Genomic DNA, 16,882 nt, shown 5'->3' on the forward strand with positions numbered 1-16,882 from the left:
AATTCTTTATGGGGTAAGGTGCTGCTGGAAGTCATGACCAGATGCTCCAAATGGGTCTTACCACTGCCCTTGTGTTGCTTGGACTTAAATGAGAGAGGAGTCTCTAAGTGATAAAGGGCAGATATGAGTGAAGGTAAATAATATTCAGCACTCCAAAGGCTCCCCGAGCTGAGGTTTGAAATGAGCGGAAAAGCTTCAGGAATGGCTCTTCCCAAAGAGAAGCAGTGGAGCAAAGGATGCTCTTCCAGCTTCAGAGACAAGATTACATGACCAGAGAGTCACAGGATCCCTTCTAGATCAACAGAGGATGCAGAAGATGCAGTGAAGAGGAGATAAGAAAAACAAAAGTCCATGAAGTGAGATGGATGGGCAGAAGGCAAGCTATTCTAAAGTGATTCTGGCAGAATGGAGCAGTTGGATGGTGCTGAGGGAGGTGTCTGTGCTGCAGCAGAAAAATGTTTGGCTTCTTCATTTCCCCTGATTTTCCCAGGTCCACAGGTAAAGGCGAGGACTTTATGGCATGATTCCATGTTCCAGCTACTCACATGAGTACTGTTTAAGATACTTCTTTGTAGTTTTAAACCATGATTTTCCATCCTAGTAGCTGATAAATATGAAGTACAGCAAACAAGAATGAAAAAAACCCCCCAAAACAACAAAAAAACCCGAGACACCTTCTAGCCCCATTTCTAATAGAGGATGTTCAGGGAGGAGTACAATGTATTGTTTCACTGTGACATAAAAAGAGAAAAAATAAAAAGAACAAGAATAAAGAATGTCTCCGTGGAGAAAATAGTATATAATATTTTATAATTTAATCAGCAAGAGAATTTAGGCATCTAAACAGGATTCTAGCACCAGCCATTTTGGGGCCTTAAAGCCTTTAAACGGATATGAATATGAACCTGATAGCAGCCCTAGAGAAGTTAGATGCATGAAAAAGCCTCCAAGATTCTGCACTGGAGGCACAAACACGTACTGGAAAACATACCTTCTCAGTTTGTTGTGAGAAAAGAAACAGGCTGTGAAAGCCCAGGACAAGCCAGGCATCCTCTCTGCAACACATCCTCTGGGCCCCCCAACAGAAGGTGCTAAACCTCGCTGTGTAATCTGGCTAGCTGACCTTCCCCTCTCCCCAGATAATGAACACATCCCAGAAACAATTGTCACTTTGAACTGGTTGACATTGCTGGTAAACTTTGACCCTGATGTGCTTCAAGCAGGCATGTCTGAGGCACAAGGGATCTTAAGTCTGCTGGACCCACTGCATAAATCTCCTGCTAAAGGGGGTGGTGGTGAGAAAAGCAAGGGAATAATACTATATTACTACAGCAGGTAGAAGTGCTGATACCCAGGTATAGGCCTACTCAGTTTGAAATGATGCCAGATGTCCCAGCCACTGGCAGAGAGGAGGCTGCCTTCAGTGACCTATCCAAGCTCTGGAGCAGAAAAGGCAAGCAGAGACCACTGCAGGAAGACACTCTGAGGGCTGCTCATGAGGGGCAGCTCAATGAGATGTAATCAAACAGCAGTCCAAGCTGGCCAGTCAGAGGCTGAGGCAGTCTGTACAAAACATTAAATCCCAGCCCAGCATTATTTCTTTGAATTTCTGCCATAAGACAGCTAACCAAGGCATTCCTCCTGGGCATGGCTGAGAGCTCAGCATAGAAGGAAAAAGAAATGGCTTAAGACCCTGTTATGATTTCTGGAAACTAGTCAGCATGCTTTGGGGCATAAGTCAACCTTTGCCAAGGAGGAGGACAGATGGAGATAGGGGAGTGGGCAGGCCTTCATCCCATCCCCTGGGTCTGACCAGGGCAGAGATGGAGCCCAAGGCAGGATCTGAGCACAGGCGTTTGACCCGTGGGCCGTGGCATGGAGGCATCAGATCATAGTGTGATCCATCCGTCTGCTCTGCCTATAGAAGGGAAGCAACAAACTCTGTCCATTCCAAGAAACTGCTCAAAGCCAACACTGCTCTTTCGGTTACAGTCTACTCACAGCACATATTTAACCAGCCATATGCATCTAAGTTGTACAGCTAAAATGTCCACAGAGCAGAAAAGAATGACTGCATTAAGATTAAACTTTAAGATTAAACACTGGAAAGCATGAGGTTGATCATCTAACATCTAGGTATCTAACATCGTCGTTATTTTCTGAAGACTTTCCTTATATCTTGCTGCTGGGGAAGAAGGACAGGGGTGGGCGACATCTGGATGAGCTAACTCGCTGATCCCATGCCTTATACACCTGATTCTCCCTGAAGGGTCCCAAGACACATCCCAGCTCTCATAGTGAGACAAGGTGGGCATGGCCAACAGCTGAAGACGTGACCAGAATAAACCAGCCACGGAAACCTCCTCTGTGCCTTCCCACCTCCCTAGGTCCTGAAGTGCAGGAAAACAAAAGAGTCCAGTAGGAAGAAGAGAGAAAGGAAGACAATGATCTTTGTAGTGGGTATAACTCACATTCCCAGCAAACGCTAACGTAAACCACAAGTTGCTTGTTCTGTGCAATTTCTTCCAGCCCTTGGGAGCACTGAACATCTCTCCCGCAATGAGACACAATCTGCTCTGCAGCAATAAGGTGTCCCATGAACCCTTCTCAAAGCAGAGGAGATGGCACTAGATGTGTATTTTAAGGGAACAGATGGATCAAAGTCCAAAGGAAAGGTGTCTCAGGAAACAGTATTCTCCAATTAGCTTGGAGGAGACTTAGACAACTGATAATAAATGATCCATTTAAGTTCAGAGGGAAGTAGAGACAGCAATGCTGCATCAGTAGACTTCCCCCTGAATCCAGTTTGGCCCAAAACTGGTGTGTGATTTTTAGGAAAGCTGTATTCCATAAGAAGTGCTATCTTTTAGAAGGGATGATGACCTAAAGTCAGGTCATTTGTGGCTGTTTAAAATCTTATAACCAGTGTGGGGGTAGCAGTGTCTGCCCAACAGCTACCTGTGCTTTAACTTCCTATATACAGTATCAGGTGGATATATTTTTCCTTTCTGTTTGTCTCCTCCAGTGCAGCTGTTGAAGTAATTCTTGTGCATAAATTTTCTTTCTATGTCTCTCTCTGTCCATCTTCCTGTCCCCAGTTTTTAGTTCTTCCCTCACTGCCTTGTAGCCTGTCCCTTTTTAAATTTTATTCTTATCTCCCTCTGTCCAGCTCCCTGTACCTGTTTTTTAGTTCCTCCCTCCCTGCCCTGTAGCCCATCACTTTTTAAATTCTATTTCTGCCTCTCCCTCTGTCCAGCTCCCTGTCCTTCTTTTTATTACCACAAATAACCAATTTCAGTGGCAAACCTCAGAAGCAGAACCATGCTTACTCCTGAGGGTAGTTGTTGAGGTCTGGGAGTTTGGCCCTGATGGGTTGGCATCTTCAGGCGGGGCAGAACTGCGTGTAATCACTGCATAGTTTTTGAACAGCAACATTCAGCCTGCAGTCCGAAGCCTTCTAAGGTATTTACATAAAGTAACAACATAAAGCAAAACTATTCGCATGCCCATCCTGCACATCCTCTGGGAACTGCTGTAATTCCCTGATGCTGCAGTCAGCGGCTAGGGGAGAGGGAGCATAAGCACAGCTCATCAGCTTTTCTTTCCCAAGTACATTTTATTAGGATGGAGCTGAAGAATGGAAAGGGGGGGAATGTAGCTTACAAACAAAGCTAACTTGATTATTTGCATGCTGTTGATCCTATTCTTCATTAATTTATCAGAATTAAATTTAATTCTGATAAAGTATGATTAACTAACAGGGCTTAGGAAGACAGAAGATAACCCATCTTTATGCTCTAAGTAGATTCCCAGTCCACAGCATAACTAGCTGAGAGTTATGGCTGCTCAAGTGCATTTCCTCAAAGCAGAGCAGCTGAAAATGAAAGCAACATTATAAGATCTTCAGGCTTAATACAGTGCCAGGCTCTGCATATTAGGCCTACTACTGTCCTGACACAGCAGAATCCTGCACACATAGACCCTGCCAAACACTATTCATTTCAGACAAGTAACAGCAAGCAGCAGATGACCTCCAACTAACTAATTTCTTCTGGGAAATGCCGAGTAACCCTATGAAGCACTTATCTGTTTAACTGCATGGTCATAACTGACCTCGATGGTTGAAGAACGCTAATATTAAATGCTGCCGGAATGGTTTTGTATCTGGATAAATGAAGAGGCTTGGGGTAGGTAATCAACTCTTCATCCTTTCGTTACCTGCTAAAGGGCATGGCAGTGCTGCGAAGATGATCACTGTTATTAAACCATCAGTGTGGCTCCAGGAAACTGGAGACTGCACTGAAATTTAATTACAGAGAGCAGGAGGGGAGGGGGGGCCCCTGGGAGGATGTGGGCAAACCTGTAAAATGCACTTAGTTTTGCTGATATTCTGAAATTACTTCTGTGCAAATTACTATATTGGTGTGTGCTGCCCACAGCTGGCAGGAGCAGGCCACTTCCCTCCTCACCAGGTCAGGGATCTTTAAGAAGAGTTGTTTAAGAAGACAAGACATCTGTACTACAGTATCAGTCCTAATTACTATTGGTTCAGTTGGGAACTATCTTTGGAGGCTGCTCCTTTGTATCAGCAGCACCTGGAAGTCAGATAAGATGTGTTCAAAAGCTTGCCGGCGCATGTGCCAGTGCTACCCAAATCTGGTCACAGAGTAACCTTGACCCCCCTGGGCTGTTCTGCAGAGAGTCGATGCAGTGGGTCAGTATAGTGATGATGCACCCCACAAGTACACCCACAAACCCCACAAAGTGAAATCCTGCCGGACATGGTCCCAGCCAACCTGAACTCATCTGAACAGCTGCCATTGTGGAACAATATATTTTTTTTGGTCTGTCCCTCTTCACAATTAGGCAAGGAATGAGACCTGGACATGCATATCACAACCAATAGTTCACAGCACTGCTGCCAGCCTCCTTACCTTCTGGCTCTGCCCGTCAGTCTGTCCTTTCCTTTGGCTCGGCTGCTCACAGCAGGTACTGCTTTCGGACCAGGATCGCTCACATTCACTCCATGCTGTCCTCCACCTAGAAGACAGGTTGGAAATGCCATGCAAGAGCAGGCAGAACCAGTGGATGGAGCACTGAAAGGGCCAACATCCTGGTATCACTGGAAAGTACCTCTGGAGGGGGAAGCCTCTGAAGCTGTATGCATACTATACATATATTTTCTAAAGTGATAAATACAAATTAAGAATTTAGGAGTGTTTCTGCTCCATTTTTTATTCCAAATTCCAATTATAACTTTAAATCTTATTCCTTGGATACAATCTTCCTTGTGCTGTTCTTGGAAGACTTGTTCTCGTTCTCCCTTGCCACACAGCACAGACCATACCACACAGCTATGAGAGCAGCCACGTGGTATGTTCCCAAAAGGCACTCCAAATCTGCTAGAGTGCCTGGAAAGAACTGTCTCCATGAGGGCATATGAGAAGTGCTGACATTTAGTGGGGTGATGCAACCAAGTTGTGTGGTTTACTCACCTCTCCCATTGGGAGGAAAGGACCTGTGCTGGAATTTCCTTGCGTTTCTTCCCCCTGAAAGGACAAAGCAAAGCATGCATGAAAGTCAGTGAGGTTCTGTAATGGACATGCAGCAGAAAGCCTGACGTTCAAATAGGGTGTCACAAGGGAAAGCTTTGTTCTGCCAGTCCATCTCCTGAGAAACAGGAGTCATGATGGACTTATGCTAGTAAAGAAGCCAGCATGTGCCACAGGGATCAGAGATGATGTGCTCTGGAATAGGATTGCCTCTCAAACCAGTGTTTGGGAAAGGAGGCAGCGCTGAACCTCCGTATTGTGTCGTACAAGGTTACAGAAGCCACTGCTCTCCCTGGGAAGGTAAAAAGCACTAGCACCCAGATGCTCAAATCCCATCCCCTGAGCACTCTGCAAAGCAGAGAGGGCTGAGACCCCAACACTGCGCTCAGAGGCATTTGCCCAGGAAAGCAGAGTTTCACAACTGACAGCCACGACAGCTGCTGTGGCACTGGGATTCACACGATCAGCATTCACTAGCGTCAGGACAGAGTCTAGGTGTCCCTTGCCAACCTTTCTTATTGCTGGGATTATCCAAGGCTGGCTCCCCATCCTTAACAAAGTCCTCTTCAAACCTGCAGGTTAAAAACAGGCATTGTCAGACCTGACCGTTCTCCTCCAGTGTGCAAAAGCGTGGGCAGGAGACCTCAAGACGATGCAGGCTCCAGCCTTCGGCCCTTCTGCACCTGCCCACTGGCAAATATGTGCAGGTTTATCGGGAGGAGCTGAAACTGCATGCACTAATCAGGAGAAATGAGGCTGTGAGGCAATTCTACCCCAAAGGAGAACCTCTAAAACCTTTACATCAGTACCCATATATATATATTTAATTCTATGAACATCCACGAAGCCTATAGATGCCTGTAGTGTAGCTGTACCACACTCAAATGCAGCTTCCCAAGCTTCCAAACGCAATCTGAAGTAGCTTCAGGACTTGTCATCTGAGATCAGACTTGTTTGGTTGGTTTCTAATCCTGCTTGTTTTGTTTTATGGCTTTTCTCTTAAAAATTGATACACAGGAGAACGGTAGGGCTCAGACCTGTCTTGCCAGCAACACTCAGCACCCACTTAAGTCAATTCACCTCTAATTATTTGGGTCTCAGTGACTGAAAATCTATGTATTTGGTCCCATCCCTCAGCCAAAAGATTGTCCCACCTATCTGCCCTGTACAATCTATCAGCAAACCTATGTAACATTCCCTAACTCCACACCCTGTCAAAACCTTATCCTACTGCAGGTGCCAAGTCATCCTCCAAAGCTTTCTAGCTGGTGTGACCTAGTTGAACAAGCACAGTTAGAGGGAAAGTGCTTAAAGCAGGGAAGTGTCAGACCCTATTAAGAGCTCTGCCATACTGCTGTCCCCAGCATTTCTTCCATATCATATAGGCAGCCTTTTGAAGTGATCCCCTTGCACCACAGTGCCTGAATGGGCTCAGTGTATGAGGTGTGGAGGATTTAGGCATGTTGGCCTGTCCTGTGACTGAAAAGGAAAAACAAGCCAGGCAGTAAGAAAACCTGTGGACTAGCAATGCCAGTTTGTCCATCCCTGTTTCTACAAGAGGGCCTGCACCCTCCTGCCATTGGATTTGTCCATGCGGAGATGGAGAGGATCCTCCAGATGTAGACTGAGTGTTGATTCATGCTCCCCTCCCTCCCATAGTCCCAGGTCCTGGTGGGACCAAAGCAGGCAATCTTTGTCAGCACACAGTATCTCCTATCAGGGTAGGAGACCTCATGTCAGAAAGAAAATATGAGAATCACTCTGATATCTGGTCCCACTGATATTCATGGTCAGGAGGAGAAAGAGACAGCAATGTGAATTTGGTCAGGGAGAGGCACATGACAGCATGGGATTAGATCAGCAATAAATATCTGCACAAGATCTCATCACTGGCTTTAGATGGCCTGCTGCAGACAAATCACCCCAGGACAGTGGAGGACCTACATGTGCTCTGACTTCTCCACATCCCAAGCCCGTCGCCACTCGCCCTTCGCGTTCTTGTGACGTGCCAGTCGCTCCAGGTCAATCTGATCTCGCTCCTTCTTCCAGCGTATGTACTCCGAACGTTCCCGTCCAGTCATGGGGAAACTCACGTCTCCAGGGCTCTTCTGGACTGACTTTCCACTGTCCTAGAGGAGGCAAAAGAGCTTCTTGTTAACAAAAATGTCTGAAACAGCTTCATTCAGTGTACTTTGTACTGTCACCACCAGAAATGCTCAGTAATATTTGAAAACAACTTGGAGCAAGGTCAGCTTCTCTCTCTAAAGTGATGTGCACACAGAAGGGCTCTGCTTTACCTAAATATATTTATATTTATGCATTTTTATATTTAGCCTAAATATACTGGTCCCAGGGCTAGTTGACTTTACAGAGAGGAAAACTGAGGCAGGAAGAAGTTACATGGCTTGCTTGGAGTCACATTGTAAATCCATAGCCAAATCAGAAAAAGCAACCATTCCCTCTCAGGGATATTCAACAACGATAATGATAATTTGTGGCAACGTATTTCTGAAAAGTTGTTCCACTTCATCCAGACTACACAAATAGTGTTACGTTTTGAAGGATTAAAATCGCTTCCACCTAAACCCCTGGATTTTGCCATCCTGTTGCTTAATGAGATGGGGCTTCACCGCCATTTCCCTAACCTGAATCACAATGTTCCTCTGGCTCTTGTAGCGATATCTAACCTCCTGATCCATGAAGCAGCTGCCATAAGATGTAGTTTTTCATTCTAGTTCTTCAATACCTGATTACAAACTTTTAAAGCATGCCACCGTAATTCTGTGTGCAAATGGTCACAGGATTGATTCACCCTACTTGTACTTGCAGTCACTTTAACTGCAGGCATAAATTAGACAGTGGATTTCACCTGCTGTGTTCCTACTCACCTGAAGGTTTTAGAACAAAACCTCCTCAGTTTTTCCTGGAAGAGGCACTTTGCTAAGGTTTACTTATGGCATATAGTTAGTTCCTGGAGTGCTCACCATGTCTCCCAACTGAGTTTGAGAGGTTGAACTCTCATAGAAGATGCACCAGGCTGATGAATCCCCCCACCTGAAGACTCTGAGACATTTAAATCAAAGTTATGCCTATGAAATCCTTCACACTGACAGGGTCGAGGAGGAAGACAGCCTTCTGTGACCACCAGACATCCACAGGAGCCCACAGTCACAGGGCTGGGGACAACCCTGTGCCCAGGGCATGCAGTACTACAAGTGCCAAGAGCAGCATTCTCAGAGCAAAGGGGCTCTTCACCTTCATTGCTTTCAGTCTCTTGGTTTATCACTCCTCCTCATGATAGACTAGTTAAGGGCTGCCACCGTTCAAAAATTCAAAGCTTCATGAAAAGATAGTTCAGAGCTGATGGAGCACATGAAGGGGGGTAGGTATAATCCAGCTGTCAGGTTAATGGATGTGGTGGAAACAGGAGCCAACTGGCTATGGTGTGTTGTCAAGCAACACTGCGTAGCGAATAGCTTAGTGCAGAGCTGAGTCCTGGGGTGCTAATTACCAGTGGATAATTCATCACTTTATACACGTGCCCTTCCACACCAGCCACCCTCACCCTTTTCCCAAACAGGAATTAAATCCTCAGTGTTGCACTGCTGATAAAAGCAGAGCAGCAGGGAAGGAGTGACTGAAAGCCCTGTTACCAAGGAGACCCACCTGTGTGGGCTGGAGATGGGGTGGCAGTAATTGCTCCTTCTTCATTCATTAGCTAGCAGGACCTGGGGGACCTGAGACTGCATCCCCAAGAAGGAAGAGATGAGGCCCACAGAAAGGCAAGGCACACCAGGGCAAAGCAAGGGCAAGCAGTGCTCCCTGGGTTGGGGCACAGGCCTGGAGATGCTCCCTACAGCTTCCAGCTCCACGGCACAGTAAGGCACAGAGGGTCCTGCCGTGATGGATCCTGATGTGCCCACAGAGGAGAAGCATGCAAGAGCTGAGCAGCACACAGCCTGTGAGAGCTGGGCTCAACCTCCAGAGCTGGAGGATAAGGGAAGTGCCCTGCACCTTACCTTGACTGTTAGTAAAGGGGAAGCCAAAAGTGAGGGAAAGACTGAGACTGGTGCCCATGCTCTCTCATGGGTAGATGCAGAGATGGCTGTGGGGCCTGCAGAGCTGGGGGGGGGGGGGGGGGGGTAATCCCTGACCAGGGGCTCACCTCAGTTGCAGCATAGCTGTGGTTAGCTAGACCACGAGGGTATCGTGCTCCCCTTTTCTGCTTGGGGGGGGGTAAGGGGGGGTGTCAGCTGGAATTAATGTTTGAGAGCTCATTTGTGTCCTCCTAATGAATCACATTGAGGTGGGGCTTTTCAATTTGTGCTCCATTAATTAAGAGCATCTGCAGGCTCGGGGGAGCCAGCATGTCCTCCAGGGTTTGTATTAAACAGTCAGTGGGAAGGCCTGTGTTTTAATTTACCTCCATCCCACTCAGCTTCTGCTGAAGTGAGGAGCTGTAGCTAATACGGCCTGAGCCTTTCAACCCACAAGCAAACGGTTTTGGCACAGAAACCAGCTAGGGCTGTGCTGCCACATGGGTGAGCACATGTTACCCTTTGTAACATCCCTGCTGCTGTGCTAGGGCCTTAAGCAGCCATGACAAGGTGTGAAGGGCATGTCCCCTGTCACCTCTTTACAGCACTGCTTTGCTTCAGGTGTATTAACTGCTCAGCAAAGTTTTGGATGACGAGGGATGAACAGTGGGGACCACATCAGAGCACATTGCTGCTTCCCTCAGGACTGAGGCAACTCTTACTGGTGGAGAGGCACATCCTACTGGTTTTCTCTTCCAAGACAAGGGTCCCCCCAGAGGGACACAGGGTCCCACTCACCTTCCTGCTGTGCTCACTTTCTGGGCCTCTGTCACTGTCTGATCTCCTCTTCTCTGCTGTTCTCCTCTCTTCTGCCTGCAAGAGCACAGACACAAGAATTACTTCAAGGATTAAGCAAGGACTCCTGGCAGGGGAGTCAGTGCCTGACCCTGTGCCCATCAGAACATGTAAGAACTGCCTAGAAAAGGTCAGCAAATGAGAAGATTGGTTTCTGGGGCCCTGAATCAAACTGATGTGGAAAAAAAGAAGTCAGAAAGTAAGGGTTGTATGAGAAAAGCAAGAAAAAGGCATGCATTCCCACAGGTCCCTTCTCCTCCCAAGCTAGAGGCAGAGAGGTGTCCTGCATGGTCCCATTTCTTTCCAAGGCAGAGCAAATTTCAGGTACCTTTTCAGATTTGGGCCAAAGACTCAGCTTATGATTCAACTGTATGAGAGCTGGGAGCTCATCTAAGATGAAGCTAAAAGCCAGCATGGTAAAGTTGGGAGTGATTTTTGTCCGTGTCAAACACGGTGCCCTTCTACCAGGGTCCATCCCTGCTTCCACTGGCTTTAGCCATAGTGCTACCAGATTGGCAAGCTCTGCTCTAGTGTTGATATCCCCCTGCCTGGCAGGAGGTGAAAATTAGCCCCTCCGGCTTAATGAACTACAGACACTAAACATGAGGCATGCTATGGGCCAGGCAGTTCTCTGCCCCTATGTGGGACTGATAATACAGACACAGCTATGTCAGAAGCCAAGGTGGGATCACAGTCTTAGCAAAATAATCTGCAGAGCATAAGTATCTTTCAAGAAAGGCTTTCTGCTTAGATTAGTATTGTTAGGGTGCCACTGGGAGGGCTGCTCGCTGTTGCATGTGCCGGGCAGCTGAGGGCAGGGTACCAGCTTGCCCCCCCACACTGCTGAGCCCCTCAGGGCAGGGGGCTGGTGCTTGCTCAGGGCTCTGCCCTGGGGTGGCCACACGCCTCGGCGAGCGGCTCCCACTCCCACCCGGACGCTGCCACAGCACGATTCGCAGCACAGCGGCTGCCATGTGGTACAGCATTTATCACAGCTGCCTCCCCCTGTTTTGTTACTGTACACGGCAGCCCTGGGGCTGCCTCACACAAATGCTGCCAGGAGCAGAGAGGCCGCGACATGCTACAGCCCAGAGGGTTCCCTTGTACCCAGTGGAGCTGGGGCATCCCCAAATTCCCCTCCCTGCTGAACTGCTACAGGGCCGGGGAGTGTGTGGGGCTGAGATTATCATCCTGCCATTTTGCACTGGCAAGCAAAACTGAAACACAAAGTCGCAGCACAAACTGCCAGGTCAGCCGTTCGAGAAAGTGTCAGTGCAGTGAGGTCCAACCCAGGCTGGAAACAGGACTTTTATTCCAGTCATTTGCCAGCCCCAGGTTTAGCCCAGCATTATGGGACTGCATACTGGAAACTTGGGATACCAGTTTCAATACCTGCCGGCTCTGCCCAGCCTCCTAAGGCAACTCATCCCCGCTGCAGCCTGTTCCCGTGCACCCAGTGGGACTGTGCATGGAGCGAGCTGGGGGCAGTCTTTTTGGGGATTGTCTGTATGTGCTAAATCTGAGGCAGGTGGGACGTGGGACCATATAGCCAGTGCTCATGGACATTGCACTTAGTGCACGACAGCTTCACTGGTCTGACTGGTATGAAGCTGGGGTAGCTCCAGTACAGGTGGAAGCTTGTGTAAACAGATCCTTAGAAATAATGAGGAAGATATTAGCTATATTGTCCTAGGACTTCTCAGCAAAGATTTGGGAAAAAATGCAGAGGGGTCTGTGCTCAGAGAAGCCACCCCTCACCATATCCTGGCCTGCTACAAAACAGGCCAGGATATGGTGAAAGATGATACTGGGTATTTATTTCAAAAGGTTGCTGCAAAAACTTACATAACCAAAAATGCTCTCACCAGGCTCAAAGTCAACTGCTTGTGCAGCCCCATTTGAAGAACCTAGTAGCGAAGAATCTAACGAGTCCCTGCATCCCCAAACTGAGACCTTGCATTTACAGAGAGATTAGAACGGCAGAAACCTGGAAACTTTGCTTATTTGGGGAGGCTGGCTGGGGAGCAGGGTGCAGATGGATGTTTAGCATTTAAAGCAGCTGTAAAAAACTCTCACCATTTTAGAAAGAATACAAAGGAGCTGGCTGCTGCAGAAGAGCTAGAGCCCCTCCATCCCTGGGGGAAACCTTGTGTGGGAGGAGAGGCAGGAGAGAAGGAGCACTGATACCTCAGAAATGTCAAAGAGCTCATAATTGATGGGGAAACTGAGGCAGGGAGCTGCATGGGTGTGCTTATTTTTTCATCTGAGTCTGCATATTTCTCATGCAAGCTCATTCAAAGATTGATTCAGTTTGGACCCTTTACAATGCCTAATTGTGTCCCTGAAGACGGGAACCAGAAAGCCAGAGCATCCGCACAGCCGGAGCACTGAGCCAGCATGTGCGTAAGCTGTGGGGGGAGCAGTGTGCCTCTGCCTGTCTGCAGCTCAGCACAGCTTGACTTCAGCCCTGTCTCTGCCAAGGAGCAGCGAAGAGCGAGCCTGCGCCCAGGAAATGTGCTGGGACAGCCCATCTTAGGGACTGCGCTGCAGCTCGTGAGACACGGGAGAAGATGCAGCTCCTGCGTGGCTGACCAGCACTGGAGACCTGCATCCCGGCGGCTCTCGTTCTGGGTGCTAGCTCTTCGGTGCACACCACAAATTGCTTTGTCACAGGGACACTGTACAACTCTCCATCCTTTTACATCCCTCACTCAAAGCCCGGCTGCCTTTTTCCTTAGTCTGTTTCTATTTTTGCTTCTCAAAGGGCACTGTGGAAAATAGAGAGGACCAAAAAAATCTAGTTCTCTTCTACCGTGAAAGCAGGTCTAACTGTGCAGTTAAGGGAACCATGGTTAGCTTTGATTTTGCACTTGCTCAGGAGCAGATTTTCGCATTAGTTCTGCGCTGCCCCAGAGCTGCTGTTAGCCTGTTATGACACACCCAGGCCACGGGGAAGCAAAACATGTTTTTCTCCTCCTTCCTTCTCTCCGCCCCCAAAATTATGAAATACGACAATGACATTATCATCTCATAGTTTAACTGTTCCTGCACAGCAGGGGAAGAGATGTGAGGAAGGAACAAAAACCTAAAGTAGACAGAGAAGATTATGTTTGTTCATCCTGAGATTTATGCAAGGATTTCTCAATTTCTCAGCCACAGAATGGTCCGGGGTGGAGCAGAGCCTGCTCCTAACCAGGATACAGCCCTGGGATCCCAAATGCTTTCTGCCACTGGGTTTGTCTGACCTTCAGACATATATATATATATCCAGCTAATGTTAATGTGCAATGGCAACAATGCTGATGCCATTATCCATGCATGTTAACCATTGTTTTGTACTAACAGTTCTCCAAACCAAAAGGTTTGAGGGGCTTCGATGTCTCTGGGCTACTTCAGGACTTCTTATTTTAGAAATAAGCACCAACAGATGTGTTAAATTAGCCTTTTGGTACCCACTTCCTCAGGCACATGTCGGCACCAGAACTGGCATTTCTTCCGCAGGAGGAGAGTTATGCGAGAGCTTAGAGCTGGTTTTCCAGTGCTTGGCTCCCCCACTGGGCAGGATTTTTGAAACTAGTACATGAGAGGTTATTTTTTTCTAACTCTTTTGAAAAATCTGCCTACTAATTGTGCTGCCTGAAGGGAGCTAAAGACTTTTCAGCCACCCTTTCTGCCTATCCTCCCCTCCCATCTGCAATGTAAAAGCAAGTGTTTCTCCTGCCACAGGTTTGGTTCCTCTCCTATGCAAGCATGGGAGTCAGAATCATCTGTGTATGCCCCTGAAAGCAGCTTTTGTGTCTCTTGATTACAAACAGTCACTTCTGATATACCATCCTGGGAAACTCTGTTAATAAAAGCACAGTTTAAAAGCCCCGAAGCCCTATCAACTGTCCATTTAAAACATTATTTGTAACCTGCTGATTAACCATTGTGTTCCACTGGTCCTGGGTTGCTGGCTCACAGCTCTAATGTGTTAATGGTCCTGAAACACTGCCAGAGCATGGAGTGACTTTTTAGGAACACTGGTGCTAAATATTAGGCATTATCCCTGGCCCTACTTGCAGGGAGAGCCCTGATGCAGATTTAGGGGCAGCCAGGCAGAGGTGGGAAGAAAGGTCCCAGATGTGGCACCTCCAAGCTAGCAGAAGCACTGGAGGCCATGAAGTTGCATCAGTAATGTGCTCAGGCTAATTCATTCTGCAAGGAGACAGGATAATTTGGTCCCCCCAGCCCTCTGATCTAACAGAGAATGAAAGAGTCTTTCACTGGGTAGGAAAAAACAGGCTTCAAGATGGCAGGGTAATATAAGGCACTGGGGATGTTTCAGAAAAGAAAATCATGAGAACAGCTTTTTTTTTCTTGCATTTCCTCTTTGGCAGCTTCTGCCACAGCTGTGCGCTGCCAGCTGTGATGTGGTCTGGGACTGACAACGTGGTGCTAGCTAGAAGCATCAAGGGTAGCTCGAATGGGAGTAGGTTTTTTTCTTTTCTTTTTATTGAATTTCATTGTGAATAAAAATAGAGAAAATGTGGGATAACGAGGATGCCCATTAAATGTTTTAATAGGATAAATCTGGCAAGTGCAGAGAGGAGGAGGCAAATTTGACAGTGGCCAGGCTACAGGATGTTACCAAAGGGGGAGTGACACATGTGATCTGCTCTCCTAGGCACCAGCGAGGCCTCTGTGTCAGGGAGGACACAAATAACCCAGAATGAGCAGGGAACCAGCTGCGACATGAGGCGAAAAACCCCAAAGGATGGACCATGCTGAGGTAATAAGGGATGCTGAAAGCTAATCCTTGAATTGGGGCTCTCAGTTCAGGTCCTAAGACACAGCTATTCAGATGACAACACTGATACCCCATCAGGCTCTCCCAGTAGCTCATCAATTTGGGGATGAAAATGAAGTTTCTTTTTTGTATTGACAACTAATTAAAGGATAGAAAACAAAAAGTGGCAAGAAAATGCCAGTTTCCATGGTAGAAGATTAGCAGGGATGTGCCACTGGAACATGTGCTGCTCAACATGCTCATAAATGGTCTGGAAAAGGAGCTGAATAGAGAGATGACAGTGTGCTGATGACACTAAATCATCCAGAGCAAAGAATGTAATTTGCCAGGAAAGAGCTGCAAAAGATCTCTTGACATTGAATGCCTGCATCATAAAATTACAGATAAAATTCAATATCAATAATACAAAATAACTCACATGGAGAAAAATGTCCCTTCTTATATATATACACACAGTAATGAAGCCTGAACTATGATTAACACTCAGGAATGAAATTTTGTTGTTATTGTGACTAGTTCTCTGAAAATGTTAGCTCAATTATTTAGAAAAAAAAGCAAAGAAAATGCAAAGTTGTTTGGAGAAGAATAGAGAACAAGCCAGAAACATTGTTATTTCACTGAGTACATCCACAAGAGCCCACAGCTTGAATACCATGTACAGTTCTGGTCCTCTTGTATTAAAAGAATATAGTAAAAATAACAAAGGCACAAACAAGGGCAATGAGAGTGATCAAAAATACAGAACTACTTCCTTGCCAGATATGTCTAAATAGGGTCAGTCTCTTAAGCCTGCAGGAGAGATGGCTGAAGGGAGATGTGAAATGGGTCAATAAAATCGTTTGTGCTTTGGGAAAGTGAACAGGGGATGATCTATGCACTGCTTCCCGTGACACAGAAGCATCAAATGGAGTTATCAAGTAACAAGTCTGAAAAAAAAGAAGGGAGGCATGTTTCAACACAGCACGTCACTTAACATTGCAGCTCCTGGCTCGAGATGTGTGTGGGATAAAGTTTAGATGGACTCAAAAAAAAAAAAAAAATTAGAATTCAGACAAGAAAAAGCCTGTCAAGGAGAAAGATGCTGTTCTTGGCAGAGGAGGCCCCTAACTTGGGGGCTGGCAAGTATAGGAGGGGAGGGATGACTGCAGGTTTCCCTGCTCTTCTGCTCTTTCCCTGACGCTGGCTGCTGCTGCAAAAACTTCGTGTTAGTGCAAACACTGCTGCACAAACAACTAATGCTCCTATTAGTGCATGGCCCACACTGGGCAGGTCCCAGCTCTGCTGCAGTGCTGGAGTGGCTTTGGGTTGCTGAGCCCACCAGGGCAGGTTTCCTTGTTTACCAGCTGGTTCCCTGTTTACCAGTTTTCCTGAAGTGATGCAGTGCTGAGCCACTCAGCATCACTCACATGGTTATTGTCACCATAGCTAGGAAGGCAGGGGCATGCTACAACCCTGTTCATGTGGGGGGAACTGAAGCCCAGGGCTGCCAGGTTTGTGGATGCTGTGATTCACCAGTGCTGGTGGGATTCAGCTTCCATTTCCAAAGTGAATTGCTGTATTCAACATCCCTGTGACACACATTGAGTCCTGCAGGCTAAAATTATTTAATACAGCATTTTATGCATTTTGGTGTTACTAACTCTGATCTG

At 47.1% G+C, this 16,882-nt stretch overlaps 1 protein-coding gene across 5 annotated transcripts in view; it reads right to left on the reverse strand.

Moving 5' to 3' along the window:
• CCDC9B (coiled-coil domain containing 9B) overlaps positions 1–16,882 on the reverse strand; it is a 53,753-nt gene that overhangs the window by 14,820 nt on the left and 22,051 nt on the right. For 3 of the 5 annotated variants that reach the window (XR_011328257.1, XM_069804364.1, XM_069804366.1), the window contains 5 exons: positions 10,388–10,462; positions 7,497–7,681; positions 6,063–6,124; positions 5,496–5,549; positions 4,935–5,040 (listed from right to left, as the gene is read on the reverse strand). Coding sequence is in view for 4 of the 5 variants with exons in the window: in XM_069804364.1 (XP_069660465.1) it covers positions 4,935–5,040; positions 5,496–5,549; positions 6,063–6,124; positions 7,497–7,681; positions 10,388–10,462 (482 nt within the window). In the remaining variant the exon portion in view is untranslated. The remainder of the gene's footprint in view (positions 1–4,934; positions 5,041–5,495; positions 5,550–6,062; positions 6,125–7,496; positions 7,682–10,387; positions 10,463–16,882) is intronic. The other 2 variants (XM_069804365.1, XM_069804367.1) reach the window with 2 other exon arrangements.

Source organism: Haliaeetus albicilla, chromosome 16 (assembly GCF_947461875.1).
Source record: "Haliaeetus albicilla chromosome 16, bHalAlb1.1, whole genome shotgun sequence".
NCBI classification, from domain to species: domain Eukaryota; kingdom Metazoa; phylum Chordata; class Aves; order Accipitriformes; family Accipitridae; genus Haliaeetus; species Haliaeetus albicilla.